At 39.1% G+C, this 17,444-nt stretch overlaps 1 protein-coding gene and 1 long non-coding RNA gene across 2 annotated transcripts in view; one reads left to right on the forward strand and one right to left on the reverse strand.

The window, feature by feature from the left end:
* Positions 1-15,036, reverse strand: part of LOC139943843 (uncharacterized) — a 140,873-nt gene extending 125,837 nt beyond the window's left edge. Inside the window, exons 1-2 of the long non-coding RNA XR_011786896.1 lie at positions 14,953-15,036; positions 13,291-13,346 (exon numbers count right to left, since the gene is read on the reverse strand). This is a non-coding gene — a long non-coding RNA (uncharacterized lncRNA). The remainder of the gene's footprint in view (positions 1-13,290; positions 13,347-14,952) is intronic.
* LOC139943842 (speract receptor-like) overlaps positions 1-15,832 on the forward strand; it is a 118,182-nt gene extending 102,350 nt beyond the window's left edge. Inside the window, exons 9-19 of the mRNA XM_071940678.1 lie at positions 379-537; positions 944-1,048; positions 2,850-2,921; positions 3,972-4,137; positions 5,397-5,546; positions 6,170-6,353; positions 6,694-6,834; positions 7,482-7,605; positions 7,888-8,128; positions 8,900-8,998; positions 9,484-15,832. Of these exons, the coding sequence (XP_071796779.1) occupies positions 379-537; positions 944-1,048; positions 2,850-2,921; positions 3,972-4,137; positions 5,397-5,546; positions 6,170-6,353; positions 6,694-6,834; positions 7,482-7,605; positions 7,888-8,128; positions 8,900-8,998; positions 9,484-10,091 (2,049 nt within the window). The 3' untranslated portion in view covers positions 10,092-15,832. The remainder of the gene's footprint in view (positions 1-378; positions 538-943; positions 1,049-2,849; positions 2,922-3,971; positions 4,138-5,396; positions 5,547-6,169; positions 6,354-6,693; positions 6,835-7,481; positions 7,606-7,887; positions 8,129-8,899; positions 8,999-9,483) is intronic.
* The last annotated feature ends 1,612 nt before the right edge of the window (positions 15,833-17,444 follow it).

Below are 17,444 nucleotides of genomic sequence, written 5' to 3' on the forward strand. Positions count from 1 at the left end.
ATCATTTAAACATAATTGAAACACACATTTTGGCATGAAAGTGGATATATTGGGTAACATAAAAGGGTGTCATGGCTGAGTGGTTGAAAGCATTGAGTTCAAGTTTTGGTTGTGAAGGTTCGAATCCCACGGCACGGCACTAGTGTCCTTGAGCTAGATGTTTTACTATTACTGCTTCTCTTCACCCAAAGGGTATAAATGGGTACCTGCGAGAAGTTGATATTGTGTACGAACAAGCGCGCCACAAGGCTGCATACTCCTCATGTAGCTGATAAATAATTTTGACTATAACGTTACTGGCCCAATGACAGACGTTCTTGGGAAAAGCACAGTATCAGAACTATCATTAATGTTAAATGCAATAATGTTAATGTGTAGGTAAGCATCATGACTACTGAGAGCCGAGCTTCCGGTGACGGGTTGAGAGGTCAAATCTTCACCAATGTTGGCAAGTACAGGGGAGCGATGGTAGCCGTCAAGAAAATATTCAAGAGGCATATTGACATCAATAGAGAAGTCAAGAAAGAACTGAAAATAGTGAGTATATTCTGGGAGAAAGTTATTCAGTCTGAATTTTGATCTTGACAATCACGTTGTCCCTTACCGACAGCAATATATGTGCTGTAGTTTTTGCGAAAGGAGTAAACCAAAGTTTCGTCTCAGTTTTAGCATGAAACTAACTTTCGTGACTTGTTTCCCCCCCTTTCTCAAAAAAAAACTACAGCGTCTCAGAAAGTAACATTTTAGGGAAGCTTTCTACCATTAGTAACTCGAAACTGTCTAAGTAAGATGTATGCAAATCTATGGAGATTGTGTTTTATGTCCAACAAACAGTACCCAGACCCTTTACGATTGACAGCAGTATGTTTATTTGCCCCTGTTTAACAGTAATATCACAACCTTGCCGTTCGTTAATATTATTTGGTATCTATTTTGTCTACAGCTTAGGGATATTCGTCATCCGCACTTGAACCAGTTCATCGGGGCCTGCATAGATTCGCCAAATATCTGCATCATATCGGAATATTGTCCCAAAGGGAGTTTACAGGTAATACAACAAGAAACCATATAATTTAAAAATAGTTGAGTCAAAGGGTTTACGATGGGAAGTGTGGATCCACAAACAGAAGAGGTTTATACAATGCAGAGACTTGAAACAAAATGTGAACTTACAAACGTCAACACAGTGTTGTCCACAGTTTTGAAGAAAGTGTTTTAGTAAGTGCACAGAACAAAGTACTGTCGAAAGAGTGAAGCTAACACACCTTGAAAGTTGTTATATTGGAATACATAACCATCTGTTTAGTATTGCCTTTGAAGACACTGGACACTATTGGTAATTGTCAAAGACCAGTCTTCTTACTTGGTGTATCTCAACATATGCATAAAAATAACAAACCTGTGAAAATTTGAGCTCAGTTGGTCGTCGAAGCAGCGAGAGAAAAATGGAAAAAACGCCCTTGTTGCACAACTTATGTGTTTTCAGATGCTTGATTTCGAGACCTCAAAATCTTATTCTGAGGTCTCGAAATCAAATTCAAATAATTTAGAATTGCTTCTTTCTCAAAAGCTACGTTACTTCAGAGGGAGCCGTATCTCACAATGTTTTATACTATCAACAGCTCTCCATTAGCCGTTACCAAGTAAGGTTTTATGCTAATAATTATTTTGAGTAATTACCACAAGTGTCTGAACTGCATCTGAACTTGTGACTAATGTGTATTAACCCACCAAATTATTTTAAGAGCCCAGATGGTATTTGCCCTAGTCCAACATCACTTTGGAAAGCCTTGTCAAGAATTATGACACAGTTTCATATTTTTCATAACTATCTTCTTTATTTTTTGGGGGCGGGGATCTTAGCAAAAGATTTCCTCTTGACTGAAATGAGAACAGTCACCTGGAGAATTGTTAATTGGTTGGTGGTCCTTTTTAAGCAGCTGGAACTATCCAAAGCATTTTAATCGTCATTAAAACAAATTCGTTCTGGATAGAACAATTATTTTCTTCAGGCGCAATGTTTAGTTTATAAATATATTTTCTTTTGCCTATCCCATTACGTAACTCTCATTTGTTTGACTCGCACGAAGTGCTTATTAAAGTTCAGTTGACTGTTATTTTAATAATTAATTGATTATTTTGCGGGGTGTTTTCTTGCACAAACAGAATTGCGGTAGCAGCCATACGAGACATGTAATTTTCAAAGTCTGCCGGAAATCGTTTTTGTTTTTGTTTCCATTTTTATTTTTTACGTTCAATGTTAATTAAATTCCTCCTTGGTATACGACCTCGGTTTGAAGGATTGCCATATACCAGATGTCATCCTGCTATATTAATGTTTATTGTTTATTTTACTTAAATACACAGACAATCTACTCATACAGACGATAGCGCCAAAGCTTAACTAAACAATCACGTTCGTGGCGAAGGGGTGAACAACTCAAGCGAAGTTGCAAATTAAATATAATAATCCTGCGCAATAATTTCAAATCATGAAACTACAAGTCAAATATAATAGTCCTGCGAAATATTTTCCAATCATGAAATTTGTAAGGACATTCTAATGTGTGTATTATTATTATTATTATTATTATTATTATTACTATTATTATTGTTTTTTTCTACACCTTGTTTTTTCTGTATGCTTTCTAACTCCATTCGTGTATTATCACTTCACTTCAATTCAATTTTTACATCACTGCTTATGTTACACTAAGTTACCTGTTCATGTTTGTTGAGTTGTAATTTAGCTTTTGAGAAAGACTGCTGGGGTCGAAACGTCAGGCCATTAACAATTGTTTACTTTTTTCACTAATCACTCTTTTGTTCCTATGTGATTGTACCTGCAGGATATACTTGCAAACGATGAGGTGAAATTAGACAATATGTTTGTGGCTTCAATAGTTGGTGATATCATAAAGGTAAATAAATAGCCATATCGTCCTTCGGATGGTACATAAAGATGTTGGTCCCGTCATAGTGTTAGCCAGAGGGGTGTCTGGGTGTCTTTTGGACACCCTGTTTTTAATTTGGACACCCTGTTTCATCTGTCATTTACATGTAAATTTATTGTAAATGAACAATTTGGACACCCAGTTTTAAAATTTCCAGCAAATTTGGACACCCTTTTACAAAATCCTGGCTAAAACCTTGGGTCCCGTGGGTTATGTAAAGCGCGTAAAATAACCATTGTGCACTTGTTGTAAAAGAGAATGAGTTCGTCAGGTGTTCCTGGCTTGATTGGCTACATATTGCACCACAGCGCCTTGTAAACCATTACATGGCGCTATGTGAAAGGAGGAAATTTTATAATCCAAACGTTGTCCCACATACCTTGCAGGAAAATACTGAATGCTGAAGCGCTTTATAAAAAGCAACTCTTATATCTATTACTGAGAAGTATTACTCAATATTGTAATTTATAATATTGATAACATTTTAAGTTCTATTTACCAAATACATTTTCTCCGAGGCGCTATACTGCACAACGGACAAACGTTGGTTAATGCTAAAACATTTTAACATGTTGTAAGACAGCTTGGTTTACCATTTCACATTGTTGTGTAACCGACTTCAAAGAACGCTAGTTGGCAGCAGACCAGGTAATCCACTGTTCTATGTAATGTGTGCATACTCGGAACTACGTACACAATGAGAAGTAAGTCTGCTGCCACCTAGCGTTCCGATGTCTCCCATAACTGAACCATTACCAATACGAGCATGAGCAAATACCCAACCAGTGTCTTTTACAGTGTACATAATTTCAAAATAGTTATATCAGATACGTTAGAAATCAGCGTGGATGTTTTCTTAAAGAAACATGACGTGCAAACAACAGTCACTATGTATTTGAAACTTTTACCATGGTGACTTACCCAACACATCATCACAAATACATGATTAAAAGACTCCAGTATAATTTGAAACTATCCAATTCAAATAACGTCCTTGTTTCACCCACTCGAAAACAGGGAATGCTCTTTTTGCATTCTTCGGAAATCCACACGCATGGAAATTTGAAATCATCTAATTGCTTAGTAGACAGCAGATGGGTGGTCAAGATATGTGACTTTGGACTATGGCGATTCAAGTCTAACCAGCAACTCACCGACATGGGAGAGCACGCCTACTATGAAAGTAAACTTATTGCATTATTAATTACTTGTTATAAATGGATGCCGTTAATAAATGGTTCAGTCCAGTCGTCATTTCCCCCTCTGTTCATACAATTGCCAAGTTCACATTTAAAGGAACACGTTGCCTTGGATCGGTCGAGTTGGTCAAAACAAAAGCGTTTGTAACCGTTTTTTATAAAATGCATATGGTTGGAAAGATGTTTTAAAAGTAGAATACAATGATCCACACAAGTTTGCCTCGAAATTGCGTGGTTTTCCTTCTACTGTGCGAACTAACATGGTCGGCCATTTATGGGAGTCAAAATGTTGACCCCCATAAATGGCCGACGTGTTAGTCGACAAGGTAAAAGGAAAACCACGCAATTTCGAGGCATGTTTGTGTGGATCATTGTATTCTACTTTTACAACATCTTTCTACCCATATGCATTTTATAAAAAACGGTTACAAACGCTTTTCAAAGACCAACTCGACCGATCCAAGGCAACGTGTTCCTTTAAGCACGTACGCATAAATGTTCAACAAAAGAACAAGTATAGTGCGGAAGGGTCTGAAACACAAGAAAACGGGATTGTCGGTTTCATATAAGGTTTTTACCCGGTGCATGTCCCACAGCGTAACCTATTAATTTTTAGCTTTTAGAAGCTGTTAGGAAATTGTTCAGTACAGTTCTCGCCCCCCCCCCCCCTCCTCTTTTCATACAATTGCCGAGTTAACCTAATTCAGCAAAGTACAGAAAGTCATTGAGATCGAGTTGGTAACAAAATGTTCAAATAAGCACAAAATAAATAATTACTATCGTTTGATTTGCGGATCTCTAAATTGACGAAGAGTCAGTGTGGTGTAACAAAGGAAATGAAAACAGAGAAAACACAGTATTGAGATTGATTCAAAAGAGGGCGCTATTACTATAAGACGGAAACAGAATGTCCTGCCACACTGGCTGTGGTTTTCAGAGCCATGTAAGTGTCAGCGTCTTTTATTAGGCATTCCAAAAGGAATTCTTTGTTCGAATATTTAATTGAAATGAAAATTAAAGTAAACTTCCCTGCATATCATTATTAGTTTATTATAAAGGAAATCTTTCCGCCGGAAATGTTGTCTCTTTTACTGGAAACTAACTTTGACTCAAGGGGGATGTTTCAAAAGAGGGCGCCTTCAGAAGAAGTTTTTAAAGTGTGAGAATTGAATGGGTTGTATTGTAAGTATTTCTTGTCTTCTATGGGGACTAATCTCATATAAATTATTGTGAATATTTGAAGGTCTGTTATGGAAGTCACCCGAACTGCTCAGGGATCCATGTCCACCTCCAACGGGTACCCAGAAGGGAGATATATACGCCTTCGCAGTCCTTCTCTTCGAGATCATTCTACGAAACGGACCATTTGGGAATACAGTCCTTAATCCTAAAGGTAAATCAAGTCATTTTTGGTGTGTTCAATGTTGTGTTATTAAAGGAACACGTTGCCTTGGAGTGGGCGCTTTGGGTTGAAAAAGCATTTGAAAACGTTTGCTGTGAAGTCAACTAACACGGTCCGCCATTTTGTGGAGTCAACATGTCGGGTCCACTAAGGGTTAAGATATGCATCAACTTTGTTCACTTTGAATTTCACAGTTTCAATACATTGCCTTTCAGTATATCACAGATTAGCAACAGAACAGTCACTTGTTGATGAATATACTGTCAGTGTTTAAGATTATTCAGCTAACATTCGTATGCAAAGAAGTATACATTCATTTTGGGCGAGCCATTCATCAACAACTGGTGATGGAATACTCAAATATCGCACGTGCCATCTTGAACCGAGCACAGTTCCTGTAGTTTACTTGTAAATTTGCCAGAAGGTGTTGTCAGTTACCGGTTACTTCAAAATCACCGAGTAATAATGTTCACCGGTTTGGACTCAAGATTCCATACACAATTCTTTGCGCTTCCATCATGCGCATTTGGAAATGGGATCTGGCCGAAGACATAATAAAATAGTCAACAAGCGTTTAATCTGAATTTGAAACTATTTTGTCCGTGGTTTTGCAGAGATCGTTCACAGGGTGACATACCCACTGGAAAACACCAAGCCATTCAGACCCAACGTGAACGAGATTGAGGAGTGCTCAGACTGCGTCATCCACATCATGCAGGAGTGTTGGGACGAGTTACCGGAACACAGGCCAGATTTCAAGACAATCAGGTCCCGGTTAAAGCCGCTCAACAAGGGAATGTAAGTTCCTGTATCTTTTCATAGAAACATCTCATGTTTAAGGGGTACTTCTCCCCTGATACATCCTTTGTCATTTTGTCTCCTGACGTACACGAAAGCAAGCTAGTCGAAACGTTTAGAATAATAAGAACTCTCCCTGCGGCAGTGAAGTAAGAAATGAGAAGTCCCCTTGATCCACATAAGTGAACGTAGTAGTTCCGGACGATTTCCTACTTTCCGCCCAAGGGTGGGTTTCACAATGAGTTAAGACTAGTCTTATCTCGTGAAAAGGAGAAACAACACCAATATTGTGACAGCTTAAAGTACCGTGTCTTTCCAAACGCATTTATTTTGTTCACAGGAAGTCCAACATTCTGGATAACATGATAGGAATCATGGAGAAGTATGCCACCAATCTGGAAGGTATTGTGGAGGACAGAACCCAGCAGCTTATAGAGGAGAAGAAGAAGACTGATAACTTGTTGCATCAGATGTTGCCGATGTAAGTATGCAGGACTTTTACTTTGCCTTCGTTACATTCATTGCCGTCATGCACCCTGCTCCTTGCCTCGGTGCCCTTGAGGTGCTAGAAATTTACCATTTTAAATAGGGTGTCTGCCAAGGGAAATGCCTTGGTGCTCTTGCCCTTTCAATGATGAGGCATATATAACATGCCTGAGTGTGGGTCATTGTGACGATCCAGCCAGTGATTATAACACGGTCTAGGGTACCCTCGACATTGAGGGAAAAAGGGTAAACAGTTCAAAACATGACTCTTCCATCTTTGATATAAGAACAATATATTAGTATGTGTCTTACACAGACGCACACCAAGCACCTCATACTCAGCGATCCCTCTCCCTAGTTCTACACGATCAACTTGGCCCTCTGGTCACCGGGCTATAGATGGGTAGTCTAGTGTTTATGACATGGACTCTAGAATGTGGATGGCTGTGGATTTGAATCTCGTGGAGGCGCTGGGTTGTGTTTGGTGCCAAGCCCGATCCCCGTTTTATCCAGAACAGATCAATCAGCGTTTGATTAGTAGAGTCCTTCCAGTGAGCATATACGTCTTATATACATATATGTATATATGTCTTATATACATTAAGACAATAAGAACTTTCTTACTTCTTTTTCATTTCAAAGGCCTGTGGCAAATCAACTGAAACGAGGTCGGCAGGTGGTACCCGAGTCATTTGACTCTGTTTCAATCTTCTTCAGTGACATCGTCGGCTTCACTGCCTTGTCATCAGCGAGTACGCCCTTCCAGGTAATTATGTTACACCTTTGGTAAACAAAGAAAGGACCACACCGGTACTTTAGCAAACACGTCTGACGCTTGGTGGCAGCAGACTTCCAAAACCGACTTTAAAAAACAGACCTAAATGGGACGGTTGTGGCAACGCCAGGTGACAGCATACTTAATACCAGGTTAAAACCCATTGTTCTCGGTTATGTGCGCATGCTCAGAACCACAAACATGGTAAGTCTGCTGCCACCTAGCATTCCAAAGTCCCCCATACTATTACTAATGATGTGTTTTTTTCAACAGATCGTCGACATGCTGAACGATCTGTACTCCCTCTTCGATGCCATCGTCAGCTACTACGATGTGTACAAAGTGGAGACGATAGGCGACGCCTACATGCTGGTCTCCGGCTTACCCATACACAACGACAGACACGCTGGAGAGATCGCCTCAACTTCATTGCACCTTTTAGATGCTGTTCAACACTTTGAGATAAGACACAGACCCAACGAGCGTCTAAAGCTGAGGATAGGTCTTCATTCGGGTAAGTTTAAAAGACATTGGCTAAACCCTCTTTTAATCGCCCAAGCATCGGCCAGTTTGAGTGGAATACCATTGAACCACACAAAATATTGACGCTAAAACAGAGTCACAGAAGTCGCTTCTATAAGCTAAAAATAGGTCCACATCCGGGCAAGTTAAAAGCACATTGGCCAAACTCTCTTTTGCTCACCTAAGCATCGGCCAGTTTGGAATGTTACTGACTGTGACCATGAGCCACACAATTGGTTACTAAAACAAACAGCCCAAAAAGTCCATTTTATAAGCCAATAATAGGTTTTGATTTGGGTAAAGTTAAAGCACATTGGCTAAACTTTATTTTACTCAGACAAGTACTAGCAAGATTGAAAGGTTACTAAGTAAGACCATTGAGCGTTAGTCACTAAAACAGGGAGCCAACGCAGTTTATTCTACACGCCAAGGATAGGTATTTATCCAAGTAGTTTTAACACTCATGTCCCGGCAAGTTTGGGAGGTATTTTAATAAAGTAGGACAAGTGATCCACACACTGAAACATGGAGCCATCGAATGTCCACACGTTAAGGCAGATCGGTCAGACTAAAGAAAAAACAGAACTCATGTACTTTAATAAGAACTTGCAGATGTTTTGCCGAGCCGACCAAACTAAAACAAAGTGAACATTTTCGGTTGGAGGATATGTGCATTTCCAGGTTACGAACTGCACACACAAAAAAATCGACGGATTTTTCATCAGCTGCCATTTGACATTAGCAAATGTATGTTATTCATCAGGTCCAGTTGTGTCGGGGGTGGTTGGTACCGCAATGCCTCGATACTGTCTGTTTGGAGACACTGTCAACACATCGTCAAGAATGGAGTCCAATGGTTTACGTAAGTCCAATATTGACTCCTTCTCTTGTTCAATACATCACACAGTAAAGGTGCAACAGAGTCAGCTAAGATTGACATTTAGCAGGTGAACAAAACGGAAGTTTCCATATTGTTTCAAATCTGCAAATAGGGGTCTCACGTTTCGAATCTAACAGGGTCTAGATCTTTCTTTTGCAACGTCACAGCCCGAGTTTTTGCTAACCCAGGTTGGAAACTACGGAAAGCCGTAAATGCAAAACCAAGAAAATATCGCTCCTGTTCGTAACAATGTTACCAAATTACTGAAGAAAATGTTGAACTTGGTTAAAACATCCGATTTTACGATTGAGTGTTTTACTAAAATTCGGCCGACCATCCATGCCAACCAAGGCGGTTTGTTTGTCAACAAAAGAAGGTCTATAATAATAATTTGTTTCAAAATGGTTGACCACCTATGGCAATACCTTGTTGATGGATGAATTTAAAGTTTGTTTCCTTCATTGCAGCTCTTAAAATACACTGCAGTAAAGAGATTGTGGATAATCTAGAAACAATCGGTGGTTACTTCCTGGAGGAACGGGGTCTGGTGAACATGAAGGGCAAGGGGGAGCTACTCACGTACTGGCTGGTGGGACAAATTGACAGTTACAAACGAGAGAAACCTCTCACAGTAAACTATGCCGACCAGGACGATGCCTACGAGAAACGGACTTCAAAGTATTTGAGCATGCAAGGTGTTAACGAGAGGGACAGCTTTAGTGGAAGCGGCAGGAAGTTGGAAACCGTGCCTGAGACGTGGTCTCAATGTGGGGGCTGTCCGAAAGGCCGCTCCTCGACCACTGCATTGAACAAACAACACACGGCGTTCAATCCCTCGGACCGGAAGAGGTACGATAGTAACATGCAAAACTGTGTGTCAGAGACCACGTTACCGGAGTCGGTAGCGGAACAGGAGCTGATCCGGTCGGAACTGACGAACACCAATGGGCTGAAGCTCCAGTCCCATCCGCAGCACGAGGTCAAGTTTGACGAGCCGAACAAAAAGAGGTACAGTGACACAGACATCACGTTCAGCATACCAATGAACGCATGCGAGACGGAGACCATTGTCTGATAAACCGTTACTCCGACACCCGTTGCCGTACAAGAAGAGTTTTCCCCACTCTTGGGAACAACTCGTATCCTCTCTGGTAGACCTAAAGAATCTCAGTCAGATTTCAAAGAAGAATTGACTAGGTGATGACGTAAACAACCTCGTTCCCAAGGAGAGAGTCAACAGTCGACCCCAACGGATAAAGACCGTTAAGAAAAGTTTATGGCCAGGGTTTAAGTTTGAGTTACAACGAGCCAAACTGTGGGAATGTATAAATTAGTGCCGCCGTATTCCCCGCAGCGACAGGCTCTTATATCGGAATTATTTCAATATACTACCCTTTTTTGTATGAAAGTGCTCTTAAAACTCATAGTTTTCTAGATATTCGTTAAGTGTTTTGTCCTGAGGTAAAAAATATCGTAACCGATTCGCTGGGAAATTTGTTGATGGTTAAAATTTCGACATGAGACTACTCACTGTCTGTTCCCAAAACGTTTGATAGGGGTCGAGTTGTCTCTTTCTTGATATGCCACCATGCTAGCCGTCTCTATCGTGTGAAAGGGTTTCCCTCTGCTTGGGCTTAAGGGGCAGGGTTGTACAGGGCTGAGCGAATTCATTCAGGTGCTTGGGGTGTCTCAACTGCAATTCTTTCGTTATACAGTATTACAGAGGTTTATTCAAGCAAACACGGGTGACTGGTTTTTTTTTTTACAAAGCAACGAATGAAAGCAACGAATGTAGCCATTATTGAATGTAGCTCATTAGCCTACACTTAGTTACAAAGGATGATGGTACCAACATCAGATATATCAAGCTTATCTAATCACGACTTTTTGGATCCCTCCGTTCCAGAAAAACTCATGTGAACTCAAGTTCAGTCCCAACCCATTGGATCACATTCAACAGATGCGTTTTAGCAAAGTGTACATCCAACTTTAATTCCATTGTAGTTCAAACTAATAGTCCTATCTGCCTATGCTAATATCTAAAAACAAAATGGCATTTACACTGGTTGATTGAATTATTGTTGCCTGTTTCCTCACCACAAAAAAAAAAAAAAAAAAACCATCGCTAAATTATGAGTCAATGATTATTCATACTAATCCAACTCGTTGGTGCTGCTCTTTTTACAATTTACATTTTATTTTAATTTTATCAAATACCAATTTTCAAGAACTTTCTCCTACATGATCAGTGACCCTAACCCTTTGTTAAAAAAAGATCAATCTCTTCAGCTCACCATGAACCCATGAATAATTAAAGACTTAGGGCCTTGTCACACGAGGCAACTTTTGCAGGCAACTTGGAGGCAACCAACTGCAGTGCATGCTTCAGGATCACTTTTGTAGCATTGTCTTACGATCAACAAGAAAAAGACGTGAACATTGAAATGCGAATGCCTTTCCTTCTTGGAGATTGCCTGGAACTGGTTCCTTGTAAATTACCTCGTGTGACATGGCCCTTAGACTGTCTCCATGAACTATGGTGCTTATCAAAACGATTAAGGGGACGAGAGCAAATTAACCAACTGGCAGAACAGACCAAGCTGCAGGCAGCTGACGTTCCATATTAGGTAGATATTCATGTTTGTGGTCCATTGTTTATACAGGCAAAATTCGTTTGCCTTTTTGTTTTAGTAGAATAGTATTATACAAAGTGATATAATACATGTCTAATGGAGCTCCTAAACCTAGTATGTGATAATGAATGTGTGTTTTGATTGTGTTGGTTTTACTCTGTTAAATAACATAAGTTATATAAAATCATTATGTTTTAATTTGATAATTTTCTTAGTCTTCCCGCAATTATCGAAATACCACATTCTGTTTGGACACAAACCTGTTTCACAGAATTCGAAGTGACTGCATGGGGTATAGCCATTCACAGATTTCTGAATATTGTTGTATAGTACTGGAAACCTTTCCTGGGTTATCCACCCAACTCCTTTATTGTTTACCTTTGGTTTTTTTATTTTAAAGGAATGCACGATTTGCAATGTATTGTACACTCAGCAATAGACTATTTTAGTGACAATGTCCTTGTTATTGAGCTTTGCATTGGTATCATGAAATTGATTACTTCGGATAAAACAAGTCCAATTGCTGTGGACTTATGGTAATGACAATATAAAAAGGTGTTTATTTCATGTATAGAGACATTTATTGCACTGGGTATTGTTATAGGCATTGTAATGAGAGAACTAACAGTCAATTTTGGGTTATTGCCCAAGTGACTGCTAGTTGTCCAGTGTTTTTACTTCATGTACATTGTGTACAGACTCCATCACAAGAACCATCAGTGTAACAGCGACAGTCATTAATCAAGTTCGATCAAAGAACTAAGTTGACTATTGTCGACCATTGGGCGATTTTGCCTGGTACCTAGGATGTATTTCATGCATAGGTAACCATGAACTATTGACTATATGGTTGACAAATGGTCGCTGATCGAACTTGCCCATTATTTCCCTTTAAAAGTTGACCATTTTCAATGTATGCTTTAAATATGGACCAAGGACCTGGGAAATAGTTTGAGCCCTCTTGTGGTACAGGCTTATCCATTGGTCTTGCTGGATTGTGTTTTACAGACGTAGGTGGCAGCAAACAGTATTACTGTAAATCAATCTTCTTGAAATAACATGGCCAGAAGCACACCCTTTTTTGTTTGCTTCAACCTCTCATCAAAAATGATCCCAAGTGATGAAGCCAAGATTTTTCAACAGAAAAAAAATGTGGATTTTTCTAAAGAACTGGTTATGAAAGAACACCAGCAAACAAACAGGACCCAAAACAATGTATGACAAGCATACTAGTTCAGACCAACACCTCTTGCAATTAATTACTCAGCAACATCTTTGTTCAAAAATAATATGTGGACCAACATGAGAGAACCTTGCACTAGACCTACACTAAAACTACCCCTCAACTGAATTGGATCTCCCATTAATCCTGATTTGATTAATCCTGAGCTCTATTGTAAAAGGACATCATGTTTACCAAAGCAGTTTTGATGTAAGTTCTGGTACCAGCAATCAAAAAGGCCCTTTTTCCAGTGCCAACAAAGCACTTTGGAAATACATCAACCATACAAATATTCTACTCAAAAATCAGTGCGACACAAGTTATACCTTGTATTTCACACAATTTTGAGATATAAAATATTTGTTGTTGTATATACTCACAAAGTGTGTAAAAACTTACTAACAACATTAAGACCTTACCTTAAACTCTTGTGACACAGTATCTATTTTAATCCAGGTGTTCCCATTAGCACAATCTGAAAAAAAGATAATAATAACACCACATAATAAATTATTTGGATGTAGCCTACCTGGGGTCTGATTTCACAAACAGTTCAGATTGATCTGTTAAATTTTTGATTAATCTTAATTGCAAAGCAAAGTGAGATGCCAATTTACAAATCATTCATCTTATTCTTGAAAAGATAATATTATTAATACAAGTGGCTTGGCAAAAAATCACTCACAACCGTTACTTGGTGGTACTCATGGCACTCATTTCAAGACACCTGTGTTGCCAAGTATGTAGTATACTAAAGCTTTATGATTTACAAGAACCATCTCTGCCATCACAGGTACCCATTTACCCCTGGGTGAAGAGGAAGCGTTAACAGTTGAAGTGTCTTGCTCAACGACACAAGTGTCATGACAGGGATTCAAACCCACCACACCCCAATGACTTAACCACCAGAAGTTGAATTTGGTGCTCTTAATCGGTCGGCCATGACACCCATGAATCAAGTGCTTTATGATAACCAGCATACAGTGCATTTCTCGAATTGACAAGTGAATACCACATGATCGTGGTAGATTCTTTCAAATCAAATTGTCCATTTCCATCAATAGGAGCTATCGATACAAAAACTTGTAATCTCAAAAGCTTGAAAGGGTCTATCTTTATCAGAGAGTCGCTGTTCCTGTTGGTCCTATGTGTGGATTTTTATATTAATATGGCGGTTGGATATGACCAATGAGATTTGTATTTAGTAGAGCCTTTTTGTAAATGGTACATAGTTATTATTACACTCTAAAAACATTTGGTCAGAATTATTCAAGTTAATGGTCCCAGAGGGGCTTGACCAATATCCAGGTCAACTTGACCCATTTATTGTTCAGGCTGACCAGGAAACTGGTTTTTCAGATTTGATGTTAAGTGGGATTCTGTGTCAGTTTGAACCTTTCTGGATAATTATGACAGACATACCTGGTAATACCTACCCAGAAATGGTTCACGCCGACCCAGACTGGGTCAGGCTCCCATGCGACCCAGATTCTGGGTCAATTCTGACCTGTTTTTGTTTAGATAGTATTGTTATTATTTTCATACAGGTAGTTATAGAAACTTCAGTGGCACATTATAAATCTTATTAATGACTCATTCTTCACTTTGTGGGTGCACAGGGTACAAACAAGAGTTTTGTGACAGACTACCCATAGACTGGCAGTAACCCAGGTCAAATTGAAGAATGATTTCTTATGTCATCGGGGACAGGATTTCATATATAATTCTTACTGGCTTATGTGTAACTGAATACGGTGCAGAGTTCTGCCCACAGTGGTCGGTGACGGACACCCCAGCCAACCCTCAGGATTCCCCACTCTGTAAAAAAAAGCTGGGCAGAAGTTGTGGTGAAAGTTGTGACACATACCACCATGGTCCAATTTCATAGAGCTGCTTGAGCAGAAAACGCTGCTTATTAATCAATTGTCTGCTAAGCAGATATGAGCAGATAATAAGGAAACCAGTAGATTGGCTAACAACCTTAATCTGTAAGCTTAATTTTGTTGTGCTTGGTTACTTTGTTTGCTTACGCAGCTCTATGAAATTGGGCCATATCATTAAATGTTATGGCCAAATCTTACCTCTAAATCTTCTGGGCTTTGTTACCACCATTTGGGTCAGTGTTCAGAAGGGGTTCCAAAGACATTGATCACATCCTCAAAGTCACCTGAGAATTGTTTGAAAAAAACTGTCTGTTGTATGTTCTTACCAAAGTTAAAATATATTCACAGTTTAGTGCAAATATATTGTATCATGTTCAACAGGAAATAATTTCACATGGTATTTGATGGTTGGACCAATTTTGTGTTAAAACTTGTTAATGTCAAAATATGAAAAGGTTGTTTGTAAACTTTACTGAAGTTAACAATGGACATTGAATGTTGTATGTACCATAATCAACATTGACCACCAAGAGCATGCTTTAAAAATCAGAAATGTACAGGTAGAACTGTGGAGACCCAACCCGCCTATTGACCCCTTGCACGCGTGTCACACCATGTTGGTGGTCAATAGGCTTACGTGTAAACGCAGCGTCACCTAAAAATGCGCACTCCACTGAATAACACACGTTGACATTGACCACCAAAATGGCGCATCCAAGATTATTCTGATGATGAAGTCAGGTGAAATGGGTCAATATATGAGCTACAACAATCCCCTGCACCTCGCTTAAAGGGAGTTTCTGAATCCGTCCATCACATGAAACAAAATTGTATCTAATTTACAGAAAAATACATTATTATTCCTTTTGGTAAAACTGAGTGAACACATGGTGGCAGGATACAGAAAGTTTTCCAAATGCTCCCAGCAATTAGTGATAACAATAGGAATAGCCTCTGCTCAATTTCATGAGAGTGGCCTTCTCCCTTCTGGGTAAATGACAGACAATGATTGCCAAAGGTTCATCAAACACCAACAAGCAAAATCAATTAAATTGTTAATTTAATTTAACTTAAAAAACATTTAGCATAAAACTTGGTAAAGACTAAGAGCAATGGAGAGATGCTGATTATAAAACAGTGTATAAAAACGGCTCCCTCTGAAGTAAAATAGAAAGAGGTAATGTCTCACTCAAATAATAAAATACTTCAGGCCTGAAGCTTATTTAAGGCATCTGATTCTGAAAGCACACAAATTGGTGCCACAACTTGCCAAGCATGACATTGACATTGTCCCCTTGTGACTTAAACAAACAATTGGGTCAAAATTTTCACATAGATGTTTGTCTTATTTTATGCATAATATTAAAATGGGATACAACAAGTGAGAATACTGAACTGGTATTTGAAAATATTACCAAAGGTGTCCAGTGCATTAGTCAACACTTCACACGTTTCACGGACAATATGCACACTCGCTGGTACTCGAATCAATGCATCCAATTTGGTTATCAAGAGGTAAACAAGACGTTTACCAATGACGTGTTCTTACCCTCACTGCCGTCTTGAGAAATGTTTAGCCAAAATTCACCGAAACTACAGCATGACATTTCTCCATTCTATTTTATAAACTACAAGGTCCAACACAAAAGTTGTTTCTTACCTTTTACAGTTCAGACAGCTGAAGAAAACAACTCGTTTCGTGGCATTATGTGGTGTGGTTCCGCCTACAATATTTTTGCAGTACTTTTTGACACATGGTGAAACTGGTTTTAACTTGTGACAAGACAGCGCCACCAAGTGGTGAAAAGAAGAGATTGCCCTGCATTGCGTCGTACACTAGACAGTTTTCTCATCGTTCTAGTTTACCGTCACTGGTGGTTCATCGAAACACCTGTGTTTGATAAGTTTCCATAAAGTGAAATACATTGTAAATAAGTATGTGGTTCAACTAACGAATTTTATATTTCCCGCCTACGAAAGGCAAACATTCGGTTGCCTCATGGACCTGACTCCATCCATTCTTTGACTAGGAAAAGGATGTGGGTTAAACAGTCATTTTGAAGAAACACTTGTTTGAATAAAATGTTTATTTAATTGAGTTGAAAAAAAAAACAGGGACAAAATGTATCATGTTCCATAGCTGAATCATGCTGGATTATTAATCAAATCAATATCACATGCGTCAGAATACTGACAGTGCATTATTCGAGCTCGTTATACTGTTGACCTAGGCCTACGACTACATGAACGGACAAATTGGCCCAACGGACTCATTTCTGACTATTCGACCACTACAATTGACGACAGAAAGACGAAAACAATCGAACATTGTACTGAGCTTAGTTAATAAAATGACATACACGATGATGACAGCTTGCAAAAGTAGGACTTACAAAGAAGACAAAATAACTTGACGTGGAAGGACAGCAAATACAGCGACAGACAGACAGGTCGAAGACTGAAGTGACAATAATATCCAACCGTTGACAAACCTTTCTACTAACTGCCAGCCTGACTGACTGAATGAATGACTGACTTGATATTCTAAGACAATTCAGCGACAATTCTGACATGTTCCCTAGAACAAAACCTCTTGGAGAAGTTTGATGGGTTGATTGGAAGTAACTTATTTTTACATTGCACTGACAAACTTCTACTTAAATTTTTAGAAGTTTTAAAAACAAATTGAA

This window comes from Asterias amurensis, chromosome 11, assembly GCF_032118995.1.
Source record: "Asterias amurensis chromosome 11, ASM3211899v1".
Classification (NCBI taxonomy): Eukaryota; Metazoa; Echinodermata; class Asteroidea; order Forcipulatida; family Asteriidae; genus Asterias; species Asterias amurensis.